This window comes from Arachis ipaensis, chromosome B7, assembly GCF_059453495.1.
Source record: "Arachis ipaensis isolate K30076 ecotype BB chromosome B7, ASM5945349v1, whole genome shotgun sequence".
NCBI lineage: Eukaryota > Viridiplantae > Streptophyta > Magnoliopsida > Fabales > Fabaceae > Arachis > Arachis ipaensis.
Genome location: NC_142442.1, coordinates 125,341,114 through 125,360,008, shown reverse-complemented (window position 1 = coordinate 125,360,008; position 18,895 = coordinate 125,341,114). Strand labels below are relative to the sequence as shown.

Sequence of the window (18,895 nt, the reverse complement as noted above, 5' to 3'; positions counted from 1 at the left end):
GAAAGAGGATTACAAAAAATAACTTAGAAGAGGACGACGTAAAGAAGTCGACCTCCTACAAACAAGTTATAAAAGTAATCCCTGAAAGAGACCTGACAAAGGTCCAAGAAAGAGGATTACAAAAAATAACTTAGAAGAAGACGACGTAAAGAAGTCGACCTCCTACAAACAAGTTATAAAAGTAATCCCTGAAAGAGACCTGACAAAGGTCCAAGAAAGAGGATTACAAAATAACTTAGAAGAGATCGACCTGACGAAGTCGGTCTCCTACAAAAAAACAAGTTATAAAAGTAGTCCCTGAAAGAGACCTGATAAGGGTCCAAGAAAGAGGATTACAAAAATAACTGGAAAGAGGACTAACGTGACGAAATCAGTTATGGAGTAATAAATACAAATAAAAGCGAGAAAACCGAAATACAAGTTGGACCTACAATATCCACGACCTCAAAGGATCCAAGCTACAAGCAATAAGTACAGAGCAATCCGAAGAGGCCGAGCAGCAAGGCTCTAACACTCTCCAAACCCAAAAAGGCGTCAAGACAAGTGCAAACAAGCATAATATATAATATTATAACAAGCTTCAGGGTCAGGCCCAAAAAGCTTGAAAGCTACTTGTTTTTTCAAATCAAAAGTTGCTAAACAAGCAACCAAAAGGAGTATCAACAGTCAGCATAAAAGACTACAAAATAAAGAGTTTTAAAAGCCCACAGGTCGGGCTATCTACACAAATATCCAAGAAAATTCAGCTAAGATCAGAAGACTTCTCGGCAGCATCAGTCTGAGGTGAAGGAGGACGAGCCTGGAGAGGCACTGCATCCACTGTACCGTCGTCCCTATTCAGAATTTGACAATCAGGATCCAATTCTGGACGAACGATCCCAGCGGGAGGAGCTATAGAAGTCGACACTTTAGCAGCAGGTACAGGGGGAGGCCCGACGTCATCATCATCCTGGTCGTCCAGAACAATCTTACCATCCCTTACAACGTTGTCCAAACTGAAGAGAGTAAGGTCAACCTCAGGAGCAAGAACTTGAACCTGCTCCTTTAAATTATCATAAGCAGCATTTACGCTGCCGACAAGATGACCTTGGAGCTCGGAGTAGTCAACTCGGGCTGACTCCAACTCCTCCCTCAGACGTATTACCTCCCGATAAGATGTGACGTAACTGTCCTTATGCCTCAATGCAGTGTCCTCGGCCAACCTCACAGAGGCTGCCAGGGCAAGAGAGCTAGCCTTCTCGTTCTCCAGCTCCTTCTCCAGTTTAGCTACTTTCACCTCAAGCTCCTCCTTCAAGCCCTTCATCCGATCAAACTCTTGTTTGGCCTCCTCTATGAAAGCTTTGGTGGCATGAAGAGGAAGATTTTGAGCAGTCCGATACAGGGCAGCCCCCATATGGGCCATCTTGATGCTACTCCGAGTTATGAAGTCCAAATGGCAAAGGAGAGAGGCGTCGTCAGTAGGGATGACACCATAAGGACCGATCTGTTGGTCAACAAACTCCACCGCATCAAAGTCAGAAGCGTCATGGTTGAAAGGCTCAATCATTTTTTTTTTGTGGGGAGGAGCACTAGAAGTAGTGACAGAAGTCTGTGGAGGGTCAGTCAGACGAACTCGAGGAATGAGGATCACCTTCTTCGGCCCAGGAGAACTCGGCACGGGCGGCTTCATTGGAACTTGAGAAGATCTCTCTCCCGCCACCTTGGCCGAAATATTTTGAGCAGCAGCAGCCTTTTTTGCCTTTTTGTAGGTCTTCATGGAATTATTATTTTTTGACATCTCTGAAAATACAGAATCAACCATAGTGATGAGTTACAATCCAGAAGAAGCAAAACTAAGAAACAAGTATAGAAACAAGTCGGACAGTACCCAAAGCAGTTTGAATCAAAGACGGGTCACTCAAAAACTTTTTTGTATCAAGATGGGGTGGTTTCCCCCATAAATCTTCAAGAATAACTACAAAAGCGCGTTCAACCTCGTCAAGCATCTCCCATGTATAGCGAGACACTCTCACATTCTTTTTCCATTCTAGAGGAAAGGCAGGCTCATCATTTTCATCAAGAAAAAAGGGGCGGGCCCCCTCAACAGCACGGACTCGGAAGAAATAATTCTTAAAATCTTTAAAAGACTCATCATACATGGCAAAAACTTTATGCCCCTGGGCCGACCTGAAAGAAACCCAGGAAGCTTTCTTTTTGGAAGACCCTCCGGGCTTGGCAGAAACAAAAAGATAGAGGAAAAGAGTCTGAGAAGGTGTTATGCCTAACTCTTGGCAAAGCAGCTGAAAAATCTTGATAAAACCCCAGGATTTCGGATGAAGCTGGGATGGGGCAATATTACAAGACCACAACAAATCGGTCTCGAAAGCAGTAAAAGGAAAGGTAATGTCCAACTGGCTGAAGAAATATTCATAGGCGTAGAAAAAGGGACGCTCCCCCTCGACCGAAGTAGGAAAATAAACCCTCTCGTCAGAGTCGGGCGCTACAAGCTCATAATCCCTCTCCCGGGCGCTGCTACCACAAATCCTATGACGTTTCCTCAGCTCTACACAAAAATCAGCGTCCACCACAGAGACACAGATCAAGACAAGGGAGTCCAGCCAATCAGACATCCCCTCGGGAACTTTAGAAGACATCTCTACAATGTTATTGCGAGAAGACATGAGGCCAACTAATCCTACAATAAGAAAAGAAGATAGGATTAATAAAAAACATCTCGGACGAAGGGCAAAATAACTCGACTAATATACAGAAGAGCAAACAAAGGAAAACCCCAAGACTCAAACCAAAGTCCTGGGGCATCCTTTGGAGGCAGTAACAAAGCAAGGTTTCAGGAAAAATCCACAGCTTACGTTCCGGCATCTCTCAAACAAGAAAAGATCTCAAATAACAGACATTTCGGAAATGGAAGTCAGAACACAAAAAGTCACTATCTTTTTACAGTCTATCAGCAAAAAGCATCAAACACGCCAAGCGGAAATCGTCAAAGGCGCAACCTTTTCTCAGAATCAAACAAAAAACCAAAACAAATATCGCAGCAAACAGGGAAAGCTATCAAACAGGGCAAAAAACCAAGGAGCAATCTTCGATTAAAGACGCAGTTTTTCTGGGTATCAGAAGCGACGGTAGAACAAGCAAAGTCGGCGAAAAGGTTCATACAAAGGACGAAGAAACTCTCAGAACACACATTACAACAGCAAGCAGGCGCGACAAAAAAGAAAGATCCAAACTTTCTCCAAGAAAAATCAAAACTTCACCACAAACTAAAGACAAAGCAACAAAGACGAGAAGAAATTGCAAATGGAACCAACCTGGGAAAAAGCAGAGCTTCAGAAGGGTTGAAGATGAAAAGACAGAATCGCCGGATCACTGAATGACGCCGCAAAAGCAAAATGTAGGCGAAAAACAGAAAGGGAGAAAGAAAAGAGAAGTTACAAGTAAAAATGGAGAAGAAAAACCGTTTCTATGCGTAAAATTCAAAATAAAAAGGGGAATGGGGCATTAAAAGCTAATAAATGAGGGTATTAAACCCTTGCGCCTTCCCAAGAATAGAGCGCTAATGTAAAGCGCGCGCTTTTAGAGGAAAACGTTCCACATTCAAAAAGGTTCTACAAAGAAAGGAGTCGACAAAATGCTCGAGTTCGGCTTCACTATAGAAAGTTCGAAGTCAAAGACTCAACCTCAAAACAGAAGACCGAGCTCAGCAGGGGCACTGTTCATACCCTGGGTCGAGCTATCCGAGCCGGGATGTTCAGTAATAAAGCGACCGACCTCTTCAGGTCAGGCTATCTGACCTCTTCTCAAAGAGGTCGGACGAATCGATAGGAAAGCCCAGTAAGGGGCCCAAATAAAGGAACACGACCCAAATCCAAAGGCAGTCCAAGCCTATAGAAATAAGGGCGGTTCCCTTAAAAGATAAGTTGACCTCAACTCAAAGATAAGATAAGATAAGATAACTAACTTATCTTATGTAAAAAGGTCACTCCACACCATTATAAATATACTGGAGCACCCAGGTATAACTCATACTCTGATTCTACTAAAAAACCTATTAATACCCATGCTAACTTAAGCATCAGAGTCTCTTGCGGGTACCCCCCACCCTCCGGTGACCAAGGATCAGCAGTGCAGCCAGTCCAACAAGTCGGACACGACAGCTCCGGCCACCACTCACCAGCCGGACACGTCAGCACCGACCAGTACAGAAGATCTCGCGCGAGATCGACCTCCAGTTTCAGGTAACCCTCAGAACAGTTACCAACACTCCCTCTCTTTCTTCCATAACTTCTCCTCAAACTCTTCAGTTTCTTCCCACTCTCTTTACTGCTTCTCTTCCCTCAAAAGCCTAAATATCACCAAATGAGGAAGAAAACCATTGCTAAAAGGCCTCCTCGTGAAAAAATCCTCAAGCCTCTCACAAAGCCCTCAACCCGCTCTCACGACCGAACTTTCACTCCATCTCCTTCTCCTCCTACTTCTCCTCCTCGGTGTGATCCCATGGCACGAACCAAAAATCCTTCTAGGGTTACTCCTTCCGCCAAGAAGACACCACAGACGAAAGAACCTCCATCCAAGCCAGGGTCATCGAAACCGAGTTCATCCAAGGGGAAGCGACCAGCCACACCTGAATCTCCACCTGAGTCCATACAACCAAAGTCTAGGTCTGTTCCATCACGTTCTCAAAGAGGTAAAACTCGAGTTCCTCTTAAGTCAGTTAAAGAACCAGACATTGGCCCTTTTGATCACAAAGCTCACTTTTTGACTTCTCATTCGAACTATAACCCTTATAGATTCAAATCTGCCATGAACAATGATTTTTATGAAGGGGTTATCCAGTATCGTACCCTATGTCCCTCTTTTCTCGCTGATTTGCCATCTTTGAAAAGAAAAGGTTTTCCATTTGTTGATAACTTGATTTTTCTGGATTGGAATCACCTTTTTGACATAAAAAAGCCTGTTTATCCCTTGTTGGTCAAAGAATTTTATGCAAACATGACTTATCATGAAGGCACTGCTCACTCATATGTAAAGGGCCGAGACATAGTTTTAAATAATGAAACTATCAGTGATGCTTTGAAGTATACTGATGTTGGGCCTTGTGCTTACACTTCGGTTAAGTGGGATAAAGGTGTTGGAATTTCTTATCATGATGCATTGGCACATATCTGTGAACATGTTTCTTTAATTGATGGCATTACACCCACTCACAAAGCCCTATGATATGAGCGTGCTCAATTGCACTGAATGGTTAACCACATTATTCTGCCTAAAAAAGCGGCTCATATCAAAGGGTTTTCTACACTGATACTCTTGTTTTATATGCCCTTCTCACCAAAACTGAAATTTCTTTTGCATACTAGATGGTTAGATATATGTTTGACTTTGTTAGGAGTGAAAATGACAAAGTACTTCCTTATGGCATGTTTCTAACTTGCATATTTGAGTATTTTGGTGTTGACTTGACCAATGAGAACTATGAAAATAGACATTCATACCTAAAGGGGGGGTGGTTCAGTGAAACAGAATAAAGGACCCACTAGATCTGAAAGAGTTGTCCTAGATGATGAAGATGATGATTTTGTCCCTGAGGATTCTCCTGCTCCTTCCACTGAGGGTACTTCCATCTCCACTGGGAAGAAATCTACTCTGCTGAATGTGGTCAAGGATGTCGCTCAAGAGTTTGTTTCCCAATCAAATCACTTGATTGAAATGAGCAAAGAGCAAAGGAAGCTGGCTAGCAAGCATGAGAACTTCCTGAAGAAATCAAGGGATAGGGTGGCTGTGCTCATGACCTTCATTGATAACCTTCAAAATGATGAAGACATTGCCACTGATGTTAAAGAGGAAGCTGCTTCGGAGGGAAATGGTTTTGATGCCTAGGATTTGTCTCATGAAAACTACTGCTGCTGCTCTCTTTTTGTCTCATGAATTCTGTTTCTTTAGCTACTTTTGAACTGTTTCATTTTGGATGACTGTAATAACTCTAGATACTGCTGCACCTTTGGTAGTTTAGTCAGTACTTTGCACTGTGAACTAACTCTTTTCTGCAGGATTCAAGACTTTGTTTTTTGTTGTTCATGCTTATTGTCCGCCCGTGATGACAAAAGGGGGAGTAATAGCAATAGGATAATAGGTCCTAGGAATCTTTTGGCATGCTGCAGCTACTAGTACTTCTTTTGCGAATTTTTGTCCAATTGCTGCATTAAAAAACTTGATTTCACATGCTAAATCCTTTTACTGATGATATTAGCTTGATGTTGGGCTGATTATGTGATGTTGCTTATTTGATACCCTTTAGCCAAGATAAATGTGTATAGCTCTTTATTGTGCTTTCTTTAAGTGTAATATAAAACAGGAACAAAGAGGAAAGCATAAATCCAGGGGGAGCTAATCTTGAAAAGGAAAGGGGGAGCAACATAAAAGTAAATGACAATCAAAGGGAGTTTCTAAACCTTATTCAAATTCATTTCCTTTTGATTATTGCTTAAATCATGTTTGTCATCAAGGGGGAGATTGTTGAGTTAAGAAATTAACTAAATTAATTAGTGATGACAAACATTATTTTTGATAAATAAATAATTAGTATGGATTAATTATAAATTGCATATTACTAATTATTTATTATGTGTTGCAGGCCATAATTCAATTCAAGCAGCCCAATTGGAATAAAATAAAACAACAAAGCTGAGGGCTAGTAATTCAAGAGAAGCCCAAAAGAAACAAAGCCAAAGAAATCAAAACGGGTTGCTTAATGGAAATCCAATCCAAGCCCGTATCCATCCCACAAAGCTTCTCTTGTAAGATTGAAGTCTTCACTCTTTCAATGTGCAACGTTCACCTCTGTGAGTTGGTCAGAGTTTCAGAAAAGTAAGAAAGAGAAAGAGAGATAGCTTCTTCCCTAAGCAAATCACCAAAGAAGCAAGAGAGAGAAGGATTAAGCTTGAAACACAGAAGTCTAATCAGAAAAATCCAAACCAAATCAAGCTTAGGTTAAAGGTAACACATCTCCTCTTGCATGCATCAGATCTTCTTCTCTTCTTCCCAACTCTCTTCTCTATCCAAAAATAGCATTCAAGGGAAAGTTATTCTCTGCCCTATTCTGCTGTACATCTACAGTCACAAGTGATACTTGGGGACCAAGTAGTTTCTCAATGGCTAAGATCAAGTTGACCATGAGAAGATTTCTATAGTTACTGCTTTATGGCTTTCAGTCAAGATGAAGAAGTCAGAAGCAAAGTTTCTACTCTAAAGTTTAATGAGAAAAAGTGATTCTGTGGGTTGGTGAAGCTCAAGGCTCAAGGTGTTGACCTTGGAAGAAGAACCCAGCAACATGCAAGGAGATAAAAGAGGTTTGCTGTTCATTCAGAAACCAAGGAGAGAAAACCAGTGAATAGAGGTTTTGTTTTGAGAGAGCTCTTTGAAGAAGTTCAACTAACTGGACAGTGTAACCTAATCAAAGGTGCATTCCGCCAGTATGAAGAACTGAATCAGAGGCTTGCCAATCTGATTTTTTGCATAGCACAGAGGCTGTTGATGAAGTCAATCTCCTTCATGTTTTACAGATTGTAATTTACCTGCCAATGTTTATCTTTCTGTAATTTCTTGTGAGAAAAGGCATTGTGAGAAAGCTTAAGAAAAAGCCATGAGTGGAAAAAAGGCTGAGAGAAACACTTGAGAGAAAAGCCTAGAGTTATTTTCTGATTTCTTTAGGTTGGTTAAGTGTCTTGTATCTTGTACCTGTAAGGTATCCCTTTTCTTAGTTGGATTAGCACTAAGAGTTATTAGTTAAGTATTAGCATAGCCAATGTCAAGTTAGGTTAGAACTTGAGTGTGAAAGGATTGGGTCAATCCTGTGAAATTGGTGTATGTAATACTGTTAACTATAGTGAAATTCTTCCATAGTTGTGGAGGAGACTGGATGTAGGTTGCATAGTACAAGGCAACCGAACCAGGATACATGCTGGTGTTAGCTTTTCTCTTCTCTGCTGAGTTTTGTTTTCTGATATTCATGAGACAAAAATAAATTGTCTCATAAATTTCCGCTGCTGAGTTCAAACAGAACCTGAATTGAAAGTTTGTTTTAAAAGGGAAATAACAGCAACTGAAAAGGAAGGCATAGATTCAAATCCCTTTCTCTAAGCCTACCACAACCTTCAGTTAGTGTGTTCAGTTGAGTCATTGTGCATGCAGAAATTTTTTCTTGATGATTAAATATTTATCACGTTTTATTCAGCACATGAATATTGTTCAGTTCAGTGAAGTTGCTCATTTAGATTCTCTTGATTGTTAGTGTGTTCATTTGAGTCCTTGTGCATGCATAAATATTTTTCTTGATGATTGAATGTTTATCACATTTTATTCAGTACGTGAATGTTGTTCGATTCAGTAGAGTTGCTCATTTTAATTCACTTGATTGTTAGTGTGTTCTGTTGAGTCCTTGTGCATGCAAAAATAATTTTCTTGATGATTGAATGTTTGTCACATTTTATTCAGCACATGAATGTTGTTCGGTTTAGTGGAGTTGCTCATTTTGATTCACTTGATTGTTAGTGTGTTCAGTTGAGTTCTTGTGCATGCAGAAATATTTTTCTTGATGAATGAATGTTTGTCACATTTTATTCAGCACATGAATCTTGTTCGGTTAAGTGGAGTTGCTCAATTTGATTCACTTGATTAAAATGTGCATGCTTGTGCTTGTTAGTGTATTGAGTGAATTATTGACCAAATTTTTTTGTCCTTACAGCAAAAATGAAGAAGACAATGGTTACAAAGAAGGAGAAGCTGCGCTATAACGTAAGCATATGTACAAAATGAGAGACTAAGTGATTCGGGCATCTGAAGCAATAAGACTCCCGAAGCCATCTGCTACCCTCTCCAGCCCTTATTGTAAATTCACATCTGGGGATTTAGATAGTAAATAGGATATACTTTGTTTGACTGGTTGTAATTAACACTATTTTGTTTAACTTGTTTAAAAAAGCAAACACTGCTTCTTTGAAGATGTAAATGTTTAACAATATGTGGATATTAATGTAAATGTTATTGGAAATCTAATGTTAATGTATATATCTAATTTAAGATGGATTAGTCATTGTCTTGTCGGTCTGAGATGTTAATGTATATATCTATTAGAACTGTCTGGCTGCTGTTTTGTTCCAGGTTCACAGTGAATGGAAATTAGGGTATTTATCAAACATTAATAGCCCTAAAAACCTAAATAAACCGAAATGAATACACTAGATGGACCAAAAAAGTGCAGATATCACTATTAAAAAAACGTTTCTATGAGTATTCAGTTTTAAAATAGCTTTTTGCATAATAAACCGAACACGTTATTATGGTGAATCAACTGTATAGTACTAAATGAACGGAATATTATCCATTATATAAAATCAAATTCAAAATAACTTTCTGCATAATGAATCGAACATGTTATTAAGGTAAATCAACTGTATATTACTAAATGAACGAAACATTATCCATTATATAAAATCAAATTCAAAAAAGCTTTCTGCATAATGAACCGAAGACGTTATTAAGTTGAATCAACTGTATAGTTGGTGCACGAAATTGTGATCTCAGGCAACGGCACCAGAAACTCTGTACGCACGTCTTAATAAATCATTTTTCATTCACAACTTCGATACAACTAACCAGCAAGTGCACTGGGTCGTCCAAGTAATAAACCTTACGTGAGTAAGGGTCGATCCCACGGAGATTGTTGGTATGAAGCAAGCTATGGTCACCTTGTAAATCTCAGTCAGGCGGATATAAAATAGTTATGGAGTTTTAGAATATAAATAATAAATAGATAGAAAATAAGGATAGAAACACTTATGTATATCATTGGTGAGAATTTCAGATAAGTGTATAGAGATGCTTTCGTTCCTCTGAACCTCTGCTTTCCTGCTGTTTTCATCCAATCAGTCTTACTCCTTTCCAGCTGGCTTTATGTAAGGACATCACCGTTGTCAATGGCTACTTTTTATCCTCTCTGGAAAATGGTCCGATGCGCTGTCACTGCATGGCTAATCGTCTGGAGGCATCACCCTTGTCAATGGCTGCATCCCATCCTCTTGTGAAAATGGTCCAAATGCTCTGTCACAGCACGACTAATCATCTGAGGTTCTCGATCATACTGGAATAGGATTCACCCTCCTTTTGCGTCTGTCACTACGCCCAGCACTCGTGAGTTTGAAGTTCGTCACAGTCATTCAATCCCAGAGTCCTAGTCGGAATACCACAGACAAGGTTTAGACTTTCCGGACTCTCATGAATGCCGCCATCAATCTAGCTTATACCACGAAGATTCTGATTAAGAGATCCAAGAGATACTTATTCAATCTAAGGTGGAACGGAAGTGGTTGTCAGGCACGAGTTCGTGGGGGAATGATGATGATTGTCACGTTCATCACATTCAAGTTGAAGTGCGAATGAATATCTTAGAAGCGGAATAAGTTGAATTGAATAGAAAAATAGTAGTACTTTGCATTAATCTTTGAGGAACAGCAGAGCTCCACACCTTAATCTATGGAGTGCAGAAACTCTACCGTATGAAAATACATAAGTGATAATGGTTCAGGCATGGCTGAATGCCCAGCCCCCATGAAAGTCTAAGATAGCATAAAACTGATCAAAGATGTCTAATACAATAGTAAAAAGTCCTATTTATAATAAACTAGTTACTAGGGTTTACAGAAGTAAGTAATTGATGCATAAATCCACTTCCGGGGCCCACTTGGTGTGTGCTTGGGCTGAGCTTGAATGTTACACGTGTAGAGGTCAATCTTGGAGTTGAACGCCAGTTTGTAACGTATTTCTGGCGTTCAACTTTGGCTTGTGATGTGTTTCTGGCGTTTAACTCCAGACAGTAGCGTAGAACTGGCGTTCAACGCCCTTTTACATCGTCTAAACTCGGCCAAAGTATGGACTATTATATATTTCTGGAAAGCCCTGGATGTCTACTTTCCAACGCAATTGGAAGCGCACCATTTTGAATTCTGTAGCTCCAGAAAATCTACTTTGAGTGCAGGGAGGTCAGAATCCAACAACATCAGCAGTCCTTCTTCAACCTCTGAATCTGATTTTTGCTCAAGTCCCTCAATTTCAGCCAGAAAATACCTGAAATCACCGAAAAACACACAAACTCATAGTAAAGTCCAGAAATGTGAATTTAACATAAAAACTAATAAAAACATCCCTAAAAGTAACTAGATTCTACTAAAAACAATGCCAAAAAGCGTATAAATTATCCGCTCATCACAACACCAAACTTAAATTATTGCTTGTCCCCAAGAAACTGAAAATCAAATAGGATAAAAAGAAGAGAATATACTATAAATTTCAAACTATCAATGAAACATAGCTCCAATTAAATGAGCGGGACTTGTAGCTTTTTGCCTCTTGAATAGTTTTGGCATCTCACTTTATCCATTGAAGTTCAGAATGATTGGCATCTATAGGAACTCAGAGTTCAGATAGTGTTATTGATTCTCCTAGTTCAGTATGATGATTCTTGAACACAGCTATTTTATGAGTCTTGGCCGTGGCCCTAAGCACTTTGTTTTTCAATATTACCACCGGATACATAAATGCCACAGACACATAATTGGGTGAACCTTTTCAGATTGTGACTCATCTTTGCTAAAGTCCCCAATTAGAGGTGTCCAGGGTTCTTAAGCACACTCTTCTTTTGCTTTGGACCTTGACTTTAACCGCTCAGTCTCAAGTTTTCACTTGACACCTTCACGCCACAAGCACATGGTTAGGGACAGCTTGGTTTAGCCGCTTAGGCTAGGATTTTATTCCTTTAGGCCCTCCTATCCACTGATGCTCAAAGCCTTGGGATCCTTTTTATTTACCCTTGCCTTTTGGTTTTAAGGGTTATTGGCTTTTTTCTCTTGCTTCTTGGTTTTAAGAGCTTTTGGCTTTTTATGCTTGCTTTTTCTCTCTTTTTTTTCTTTCTATTTTTTCGCTATTTTTTTTTCTGCAAGCTTTGTTCTTTGCTGCTTTTTCTTGCTTCAAGAATAATTTTTATGATTTTTCAGATTATCAAATAACATGTCTCCTCATCATCATTCTTTCAAGAGCCAACATATTTAACATTCTTAAACAACAACTTCAAAAGACATATGCACTATTCAAGCATTCATTCAGAAAACAAAAAGTATTATCACCACATCAATATAATTAAACTAAGTTCAAAGATAAATTTGAAACTCATGTACTTCTTGTTCTTTTGAATTAAAACAGTTTTCATTTAAGAGAGGTGATGGGTTCATAGGACATTCATAACTTTAAGACATAGTTGCTAACTACTAATGATCATGTAATAAGACACAAACATGGATAAGCACTTAACAGTAAGAAAACGAAAAACAGAAAATAAGAACAAGGAATGAGTCCACCTTAGTGATGGTGGCGTTTCCTTCTTGAGGAACCAATGATGTCCTTGAGCTCTTCTATTTCTCTTCCTTGTCTTTGTTTCTCCTCCCTCATTGCTTTTTGATCTTCTCTTATTTCATGAAGGATGATGGAGTGCTCTTGATGTTCCACCCTTAGTTGTCCCATGTTGGAACTTAATTCTCCTAGGGAGGTGTTGATTTGCTCCCAATAGTTTTGTGGAGGAAAATGCATTTGAGGCATCTCTGGGATCTCATGGTGATGAGCTTCATACGTCTCTTGAGATCCATGAATGGGCTCTCTTGCTTGCTCCATCCTTTTCTTAGTGATGGGCTTCTCTTCCTCAATGGGAATGTCTCCTTCTATGAAAGCTCCAGTTGAGTAACATAGATGGCAAATAAGATGAGGAAAAGCTAGCCTTGCCCCAGGAGAGGGCTTTTCGGCTATTTTGTAGAATTCAAGGGAGATGACTTCATGAACTTCTACTTCCTCTCCAATCATGATGCTATGAATCATGATGGCCCGATCCACAGTAACTTCAGATCGGTTGCTAGTGGGGATGATGGAGCGTTGGATGAACTCCAACCATCCTCTAGCCATAGGCTTGAGGTCCAATCTTCTTAGTTGAACCGGCTTGCCTTTGGAGTCAATCTTCCATTGAGCTCCTTCCACACATATGTCCATGAGGACTTGGTCTAACCTTTGATTAAATTTGACCCTTCTAGTGTAGGGGCATGCATCTCCTTGCATCATGGGCAAGTTAAATGCCAACCTCACATTTTCCGGACTAAAATCTAAGTATTTCCCCCGAACCATTGTAATATAATTATTTGGGTTTGGGTTCTTACTTTGATCATGGTTCCTAGTGATCCATGCATTGGCATAGAACTCTTGAACCATTAGGATGCCGACTTGTTGGATGGGGTTTGTTAGAACTTCCCAACCTCTTTTTTGGATTTCATGTCGGATCTCTGGATACTCATTCTTCTTGAGCTTGAAAGGGACCTCGGGGATCACTTTCTTCTTGACCACAACATCATAGAAGTGGTCTTGATGAGCTTTGGAGATGAATCTTTCCATCTCCCATGACTCGGAGGTGGAAGCTTTTGTCTTCCCTTTCCCTTTTCTAGAGGATTCTCCGGTCTTGGGTGCCATCAATGGTAATGGAAAAACAAAAAGCTTATATTTTTACCACACTAAACTTAGAATATTGCTTGCCCTCGAGCAAGAGAAGAAAGAATAGATGAAGAAGAAGAAGAAAATATGGAAGAGAGGGTTGTGTTGTGTGAAAATGAGGAAGAATGGAGGGCTATATATAGGGAAGGGAGGGGGGGTAAGGTTCGGCCATAAGGGTGGGTTTTGGGTGGGAACTTGATTTTGAATTTTGAAGGTAGGTGGGGTTTATGAGGTAGGTTTATGAGGAAGAGTGGATGGATGTGAGTGGTGAAGTGGTTATAGGGAAGAGAGATTGAGGTGATTGGTGAAGAGTTTTGGAAAAGAGTGTTTATGGGATTGTGTGAAAGAGGTGTGAGAAGAAGTGAGTGGAGGTAGGTGGGGATCCTGTGGGGTCCACAGATCCTGAGGTGTTCAAGGATTTACAACCTTGCACCAAATTAGGCATGCAAAATGCCCTTGCACACAACTCTGGGCATTCAGCGCCAGATTGGTGCTTGTTCTGGGCGTTGAACACCCATTTGTTGCCCATTTCTGGCGTTGAACGCCAGAACCATGCTTGTTCTGGGCGTTCAGTGCCAACTCTTCTCCAGGGTGCAATTCTGGCGTTCAAACGCCCAGATGCTGTCCATTTTGGGCGTTCAGCGCCAGAACCATGCTCTGTTCTAGCGTTGAACGCCAGCCAGATGCTTCTTACTGGCGTCTAAATTGTGATCTCGGGCAACGGCGCCAGAAACTCTGTACGCACGTCTTAATAAATCGTTTTTCATTCACAACTTCGATACAACTAACTAGCAAGTGCACTGGGTCGTGCAAGTAATAAACCTTACGTGAGTAAGGGTCGATCCCACGGAGATTGTTGGTATGAAGCAAGCTACGGTCACCTTGTAAATCTCAGTCAGGCGGATATAAAATAGTTATGGAGTTTTCGAACATAAATAATAAATAGATAGAAAATAAGGATAGAAACACTTATGTATATCATTGGTGAGAATTTCAGATAAGTGTATAGAGATGCTTTCGTTCCTCTGAACCTCTGCTTTCCTGCTGTCTTCATCCAATCAGTCTTACACCTTTCCATGGCTGGCTTTATGTAAGGACATCACCGTTGTCAATGGCTACTTTTTATCCTCTCTGGAAAATGGTCCGATGCGCTGTCACTGCATGGCTAATCGTCTGGAGGCATCACCCTTGTCAATGGCTGCATCCCATCCTCTTGTAAAAATGGTCCAAATGCTCTGTCACAGCACGGCTAATCATCTGAGGTTCTCGATCATACTGGAATAGGATTCACCCTCCTTTTGCGTCTGTCACTACGCCCAGCACTCGCGAGTTTGAAGTTCGTCACAGTCATTCAATCCCAGAGTCCTAGTCGGAATACCACAGACAAGGTTTAGACTTTCCGGACTCTCATGAATGCCGCCATCAATCTAGCTTATACCACAAAGATTCTGATTAAGAGATCCAAGAGATACTCATTCAATCTAAGGTGGAACGGAAGTGGTTGTCAGGCACGCGTTCGTGGGGGAATGATGATGATTGTCACGTTCATCACATTCAGTTTGAAGTGCGAATGAATATCTTAGAAGCGGAATAAGTTGAATTGAATAGAAAAACAGTAGTACTTTGCATTAATCTTTGAGGAACAGCAGAGCTCCACACCTTAGTCTATGGAGTGCAGAAACTCTACCGTATGAAAATACATAAGTGATAATGGTTCAGGCATGGCCGAATGGCCAGCCCCCATGAAAGTCTAAGATAGCATAAAACTGATCAAAGATGTCTAATACAATAGTAAAAAGTCCTATTTATAATAAACTAGTTACTAGGGTTTACAGAAGTAAGTAATTAATGCATAAATCCACTTCCGGGGCCCACTTGGTGTGTGCTTGGGCTGAGCTTGAATGTTACACGTGTAGAGGTCAATCTTGGAGTTGAACGCCAGTTTGTAACGTATTTCTGGCGTTCAACTCTGGTTTGTGACGTGTTTCTGGCGTTTAACTCCAGACAGCAGCGTAGAACTGGCGTTCAATGCCCTTTTACATCATCTAAACTCGGCCAAAGTATAGACTATTATATATTTCTGGAAAGCTCGGGATGTCTACTTTCCAACGCAATTGGAAGCGCGCAATTCTAAGTTCTGTAGCTCCAGAAAATCCACTTTGAGTGCAGGGAGGTCAGAATCCAACAGCATCAGCAGTTATTCTTCAACCTCTGAATCTGATTTTTGCTCAAGTCCCTCAATTTCAGCCAGAAAATACCTGAAATCACAGAAAAACACACAAACTCATAGTAAAGTCCAGAAATATAAATTTAACATAAAAACTAATAAAAACATCCCTAAAAGTAACTAGATTCTACTTAAAACATACTAAAAATAATGCCAAAAAGCGTATAAAAAACACCTGTATCTACAATTTAGAGATTATCAATTCAATTCAATTTAGCAATTGCATTCCATTCAATTCGATTCAAAAAATAATCTAATAGAGTGCTTGGATGGACTTTGAGAGAAATAAATTTATGAATCTAATACAAAAGACTGGGCCTTTAATATTTCATCTGGAGATGTTAAAGAATTTTAGTTATTGGGAAGCTTGGAAAAGAATAGCAACACAACAAAATTCAATGAGAATAATGTGGCGCAACTCATAGAAACTAATTACTTTGACGTGCTTGCTCCTTGTGTGCATATAACAGAGATTATTTGCAATAAACTAGTGGATCACTTGGAATGGAGACTTGGGAGAAAATATATATATTTGCAATAAAAAGCTTTCTGCATAATGAACCAAACACGTTATTATGGTGAAATAATTGTATAGTACTAAATAAATAGAACATTATCCATTATATAAAATAAAATTCAAACAGTTTTCTGCATAATGAACTGAACATGTCATTATGGTGAAACAAATGTATAGTACTAAATGAGTAGAACATTATCCACTATTTAAAATCAAATTCAATAGCTTTCTGCAGAATGAACCGAACACGTTATTATGATGAAATAATTGTATAGTACTAAATGAACGAAACATTATCCATTATATAAATTCAAAACACCTGTATCTACAATTGAGAGATTATCAATTCAATTCAATTCAATTCAGAACATATGCATACATTCAATTCAATTCAATTCAATTTAACAATTGCATTCCATTCAATTCGATTCAAAAAAAGTCCAAACCACGTCCGCTTGATTCATTTTAGAAGAATAATCCAAAACGCCCTCATTCAACTGATTTGAAGTTGAATCATTCGTTCTTTTGATAGAATATTAAAATCTAAATGAAGAAGATAAATTGATGAATCCACATTTTATGGTATTTATTTGCTCTATTTGGGTGGATTTCATCAACTTTTCCTACACTTATTCAATGAAATAGCATAGTTTCATGATTTCTTCCTAAATTGTGCTTGAAAGTAAAAACATGCTCTTTAAGCCTTTTAATTGTTATATTCACTTTAATCCCATTTGATGCCTTGATGTGTTTGCTAAGTGATTTCAGGTTTCCAAGGCAAGTATGGGTTGAAGAAGTGAGAAAAAGAGCATGCAAAAGGGAAGAAACCATGAAGAAATGGAGTTTGAAAGATTCAGTGATCCGTGCGTGCGCACAAGCACTGCATGCGCGCGCACAAGTGCGAGCTCGGCGACGCGTACGCATGGAAGTGAATTTTGCTCGGCGACGCGTACGCGTGACCTGAGTCCTGTGAGCTCATTAATTGCAAATCGCTGGGGGCGAATTCTGGGCCTCCAAAACCCAACCCAACTCATTTCTGAAGCTATTTTAACCCCAATTCAAGTGGATGCAGGGGGTAATTAGGTTTAGCTTTTACATGTTTTCCTCTTAGTTTCTAGAGAGAGAAGCTCCCCCTCTCTCTAGAATTAGGTTAGGTTTAGTTAATTTCTCTTTAATATCTGTCTTGAATTCTTGTCTTAATGTAGTTTCATTTATGTTTCCTTGCTTTATTGTCTTACTTCTTTTAGTTATTCTTCTTAATTTCTCTTTTATGTCATTTTTCATTCTATGAACACTCTTGTACTTCTTTAATTTCTATTAATGCAATTTATGTTTTATGTTCATTTAATGCTTCCTTTAGTTGTTATTATCATTTTCTTGCTTTTGGTAGTTAGATTTTATTTTTAATGCATTTTAATATTATTTTATTCTTTTGCACACCAAGTGTTTGACAAAATGCTTGGCTTAGTTTTTACATAGTTTTTCTTCACTCTTGGCTTGGTATTGAGGACTTTGGTGCTCCTTGAGTTATTAATGTCCATTCTTGTTTGATACATTAGAGTAGTTAGTTGATTTGGTTTCCCTTGACTCTAAGTGACCCATTAATAGTAGGACTTAGGGATTGGAATCAACTATGCCGATTTGACTTATCCTCAATGTAGGGTTGACTAAGTAGGATCAAATCTTCATAATCATCATGTGTTTGTGGTCAATGACTAGGATAGGTAAGCTTAGCTCCCAATCCTTGCCAAGAGGTTTCTTGCATTTGAATTTTCCTTTTCTTACATTTAATTGCTTTGACTTTTATTGCTTTGACTTTTAATTCCTTGCATGATCATTTAATTGCTTTCATTTACTTTCTTTCATATTAAGTTACTTTCTTGCTATTTTCATTTCTTGCTTCTCTTGCAATAAATCATAGCCAATAATCTTAGCACTTCATTTGCAACTCCTAAGGAAGATGACCCAGGATTTCAAACTCTCGGTTATTATGTTTTGATTGTAGCTATCTTTTGATCTAAATTTGATTGGAAATTAGTTGTTGATCTAGACTATACTTGCAACGAAGATATCTTATTTTGATTAATTCTAGATTGACGAAAAAAATTCTTTTTTATCCAATTTTTAGCGCCGTTATCGGGGAGTTGTAATGGTGTTATGTTAGTGGCTATTGTAAATATGTTAATATGTAAATAGCTTGCTTTTTGGTTGTTTTTGTCAGTGGTTAGGATTGGGATCCCGGAGGACATTGGAAATTCAAGCATTGGTAGGAAAGTCAAGCACAAGCCACCATAGCAAGGGCTCTCCCAATTGTCTAACTTAAAGGCAATAAATAAAAGTGCTTGGTAATATCTTTCTAACTCTCCCTCTCTTTTAGCATTTTTTTGTTGAATTTTTGCTTCTTTTAATTAGCTTAGTTTGGTAGAATTTTTGTGTTGATCTTGCATTTTTAGGGTAGAATAAATTTTGGGGATGGAAATGCTATTTTGGATCTCATATTTGGTGCCTTAGATCACTAAAATTTTTTGGAAAAAACAGAGCATGTGCGTGCGCACACACCTGTGCGTACACACACA

General features: G+C 39.2%; 1 protein-coding gene across 1 annotated transcript; it reads right to left on the bottom strand.

Moving 5' to 3' along the window:
* Nucleotides 1–742: 742 nt before the first annotated feature.
* Nucleotides 743–1,303, bottom strand: LOC148554027 (uncharacterized). The gene has a single exon (XM_088494951.1). It carries the CDS (start codon nt 1,301–1,303, stop codon nt 743–745), a length of 561 nt encoding a protein of 186 aa, XP_088351077.1.
* Nucleotides 1,304–18,895: the final 17,592 nt, after the last annotated feature.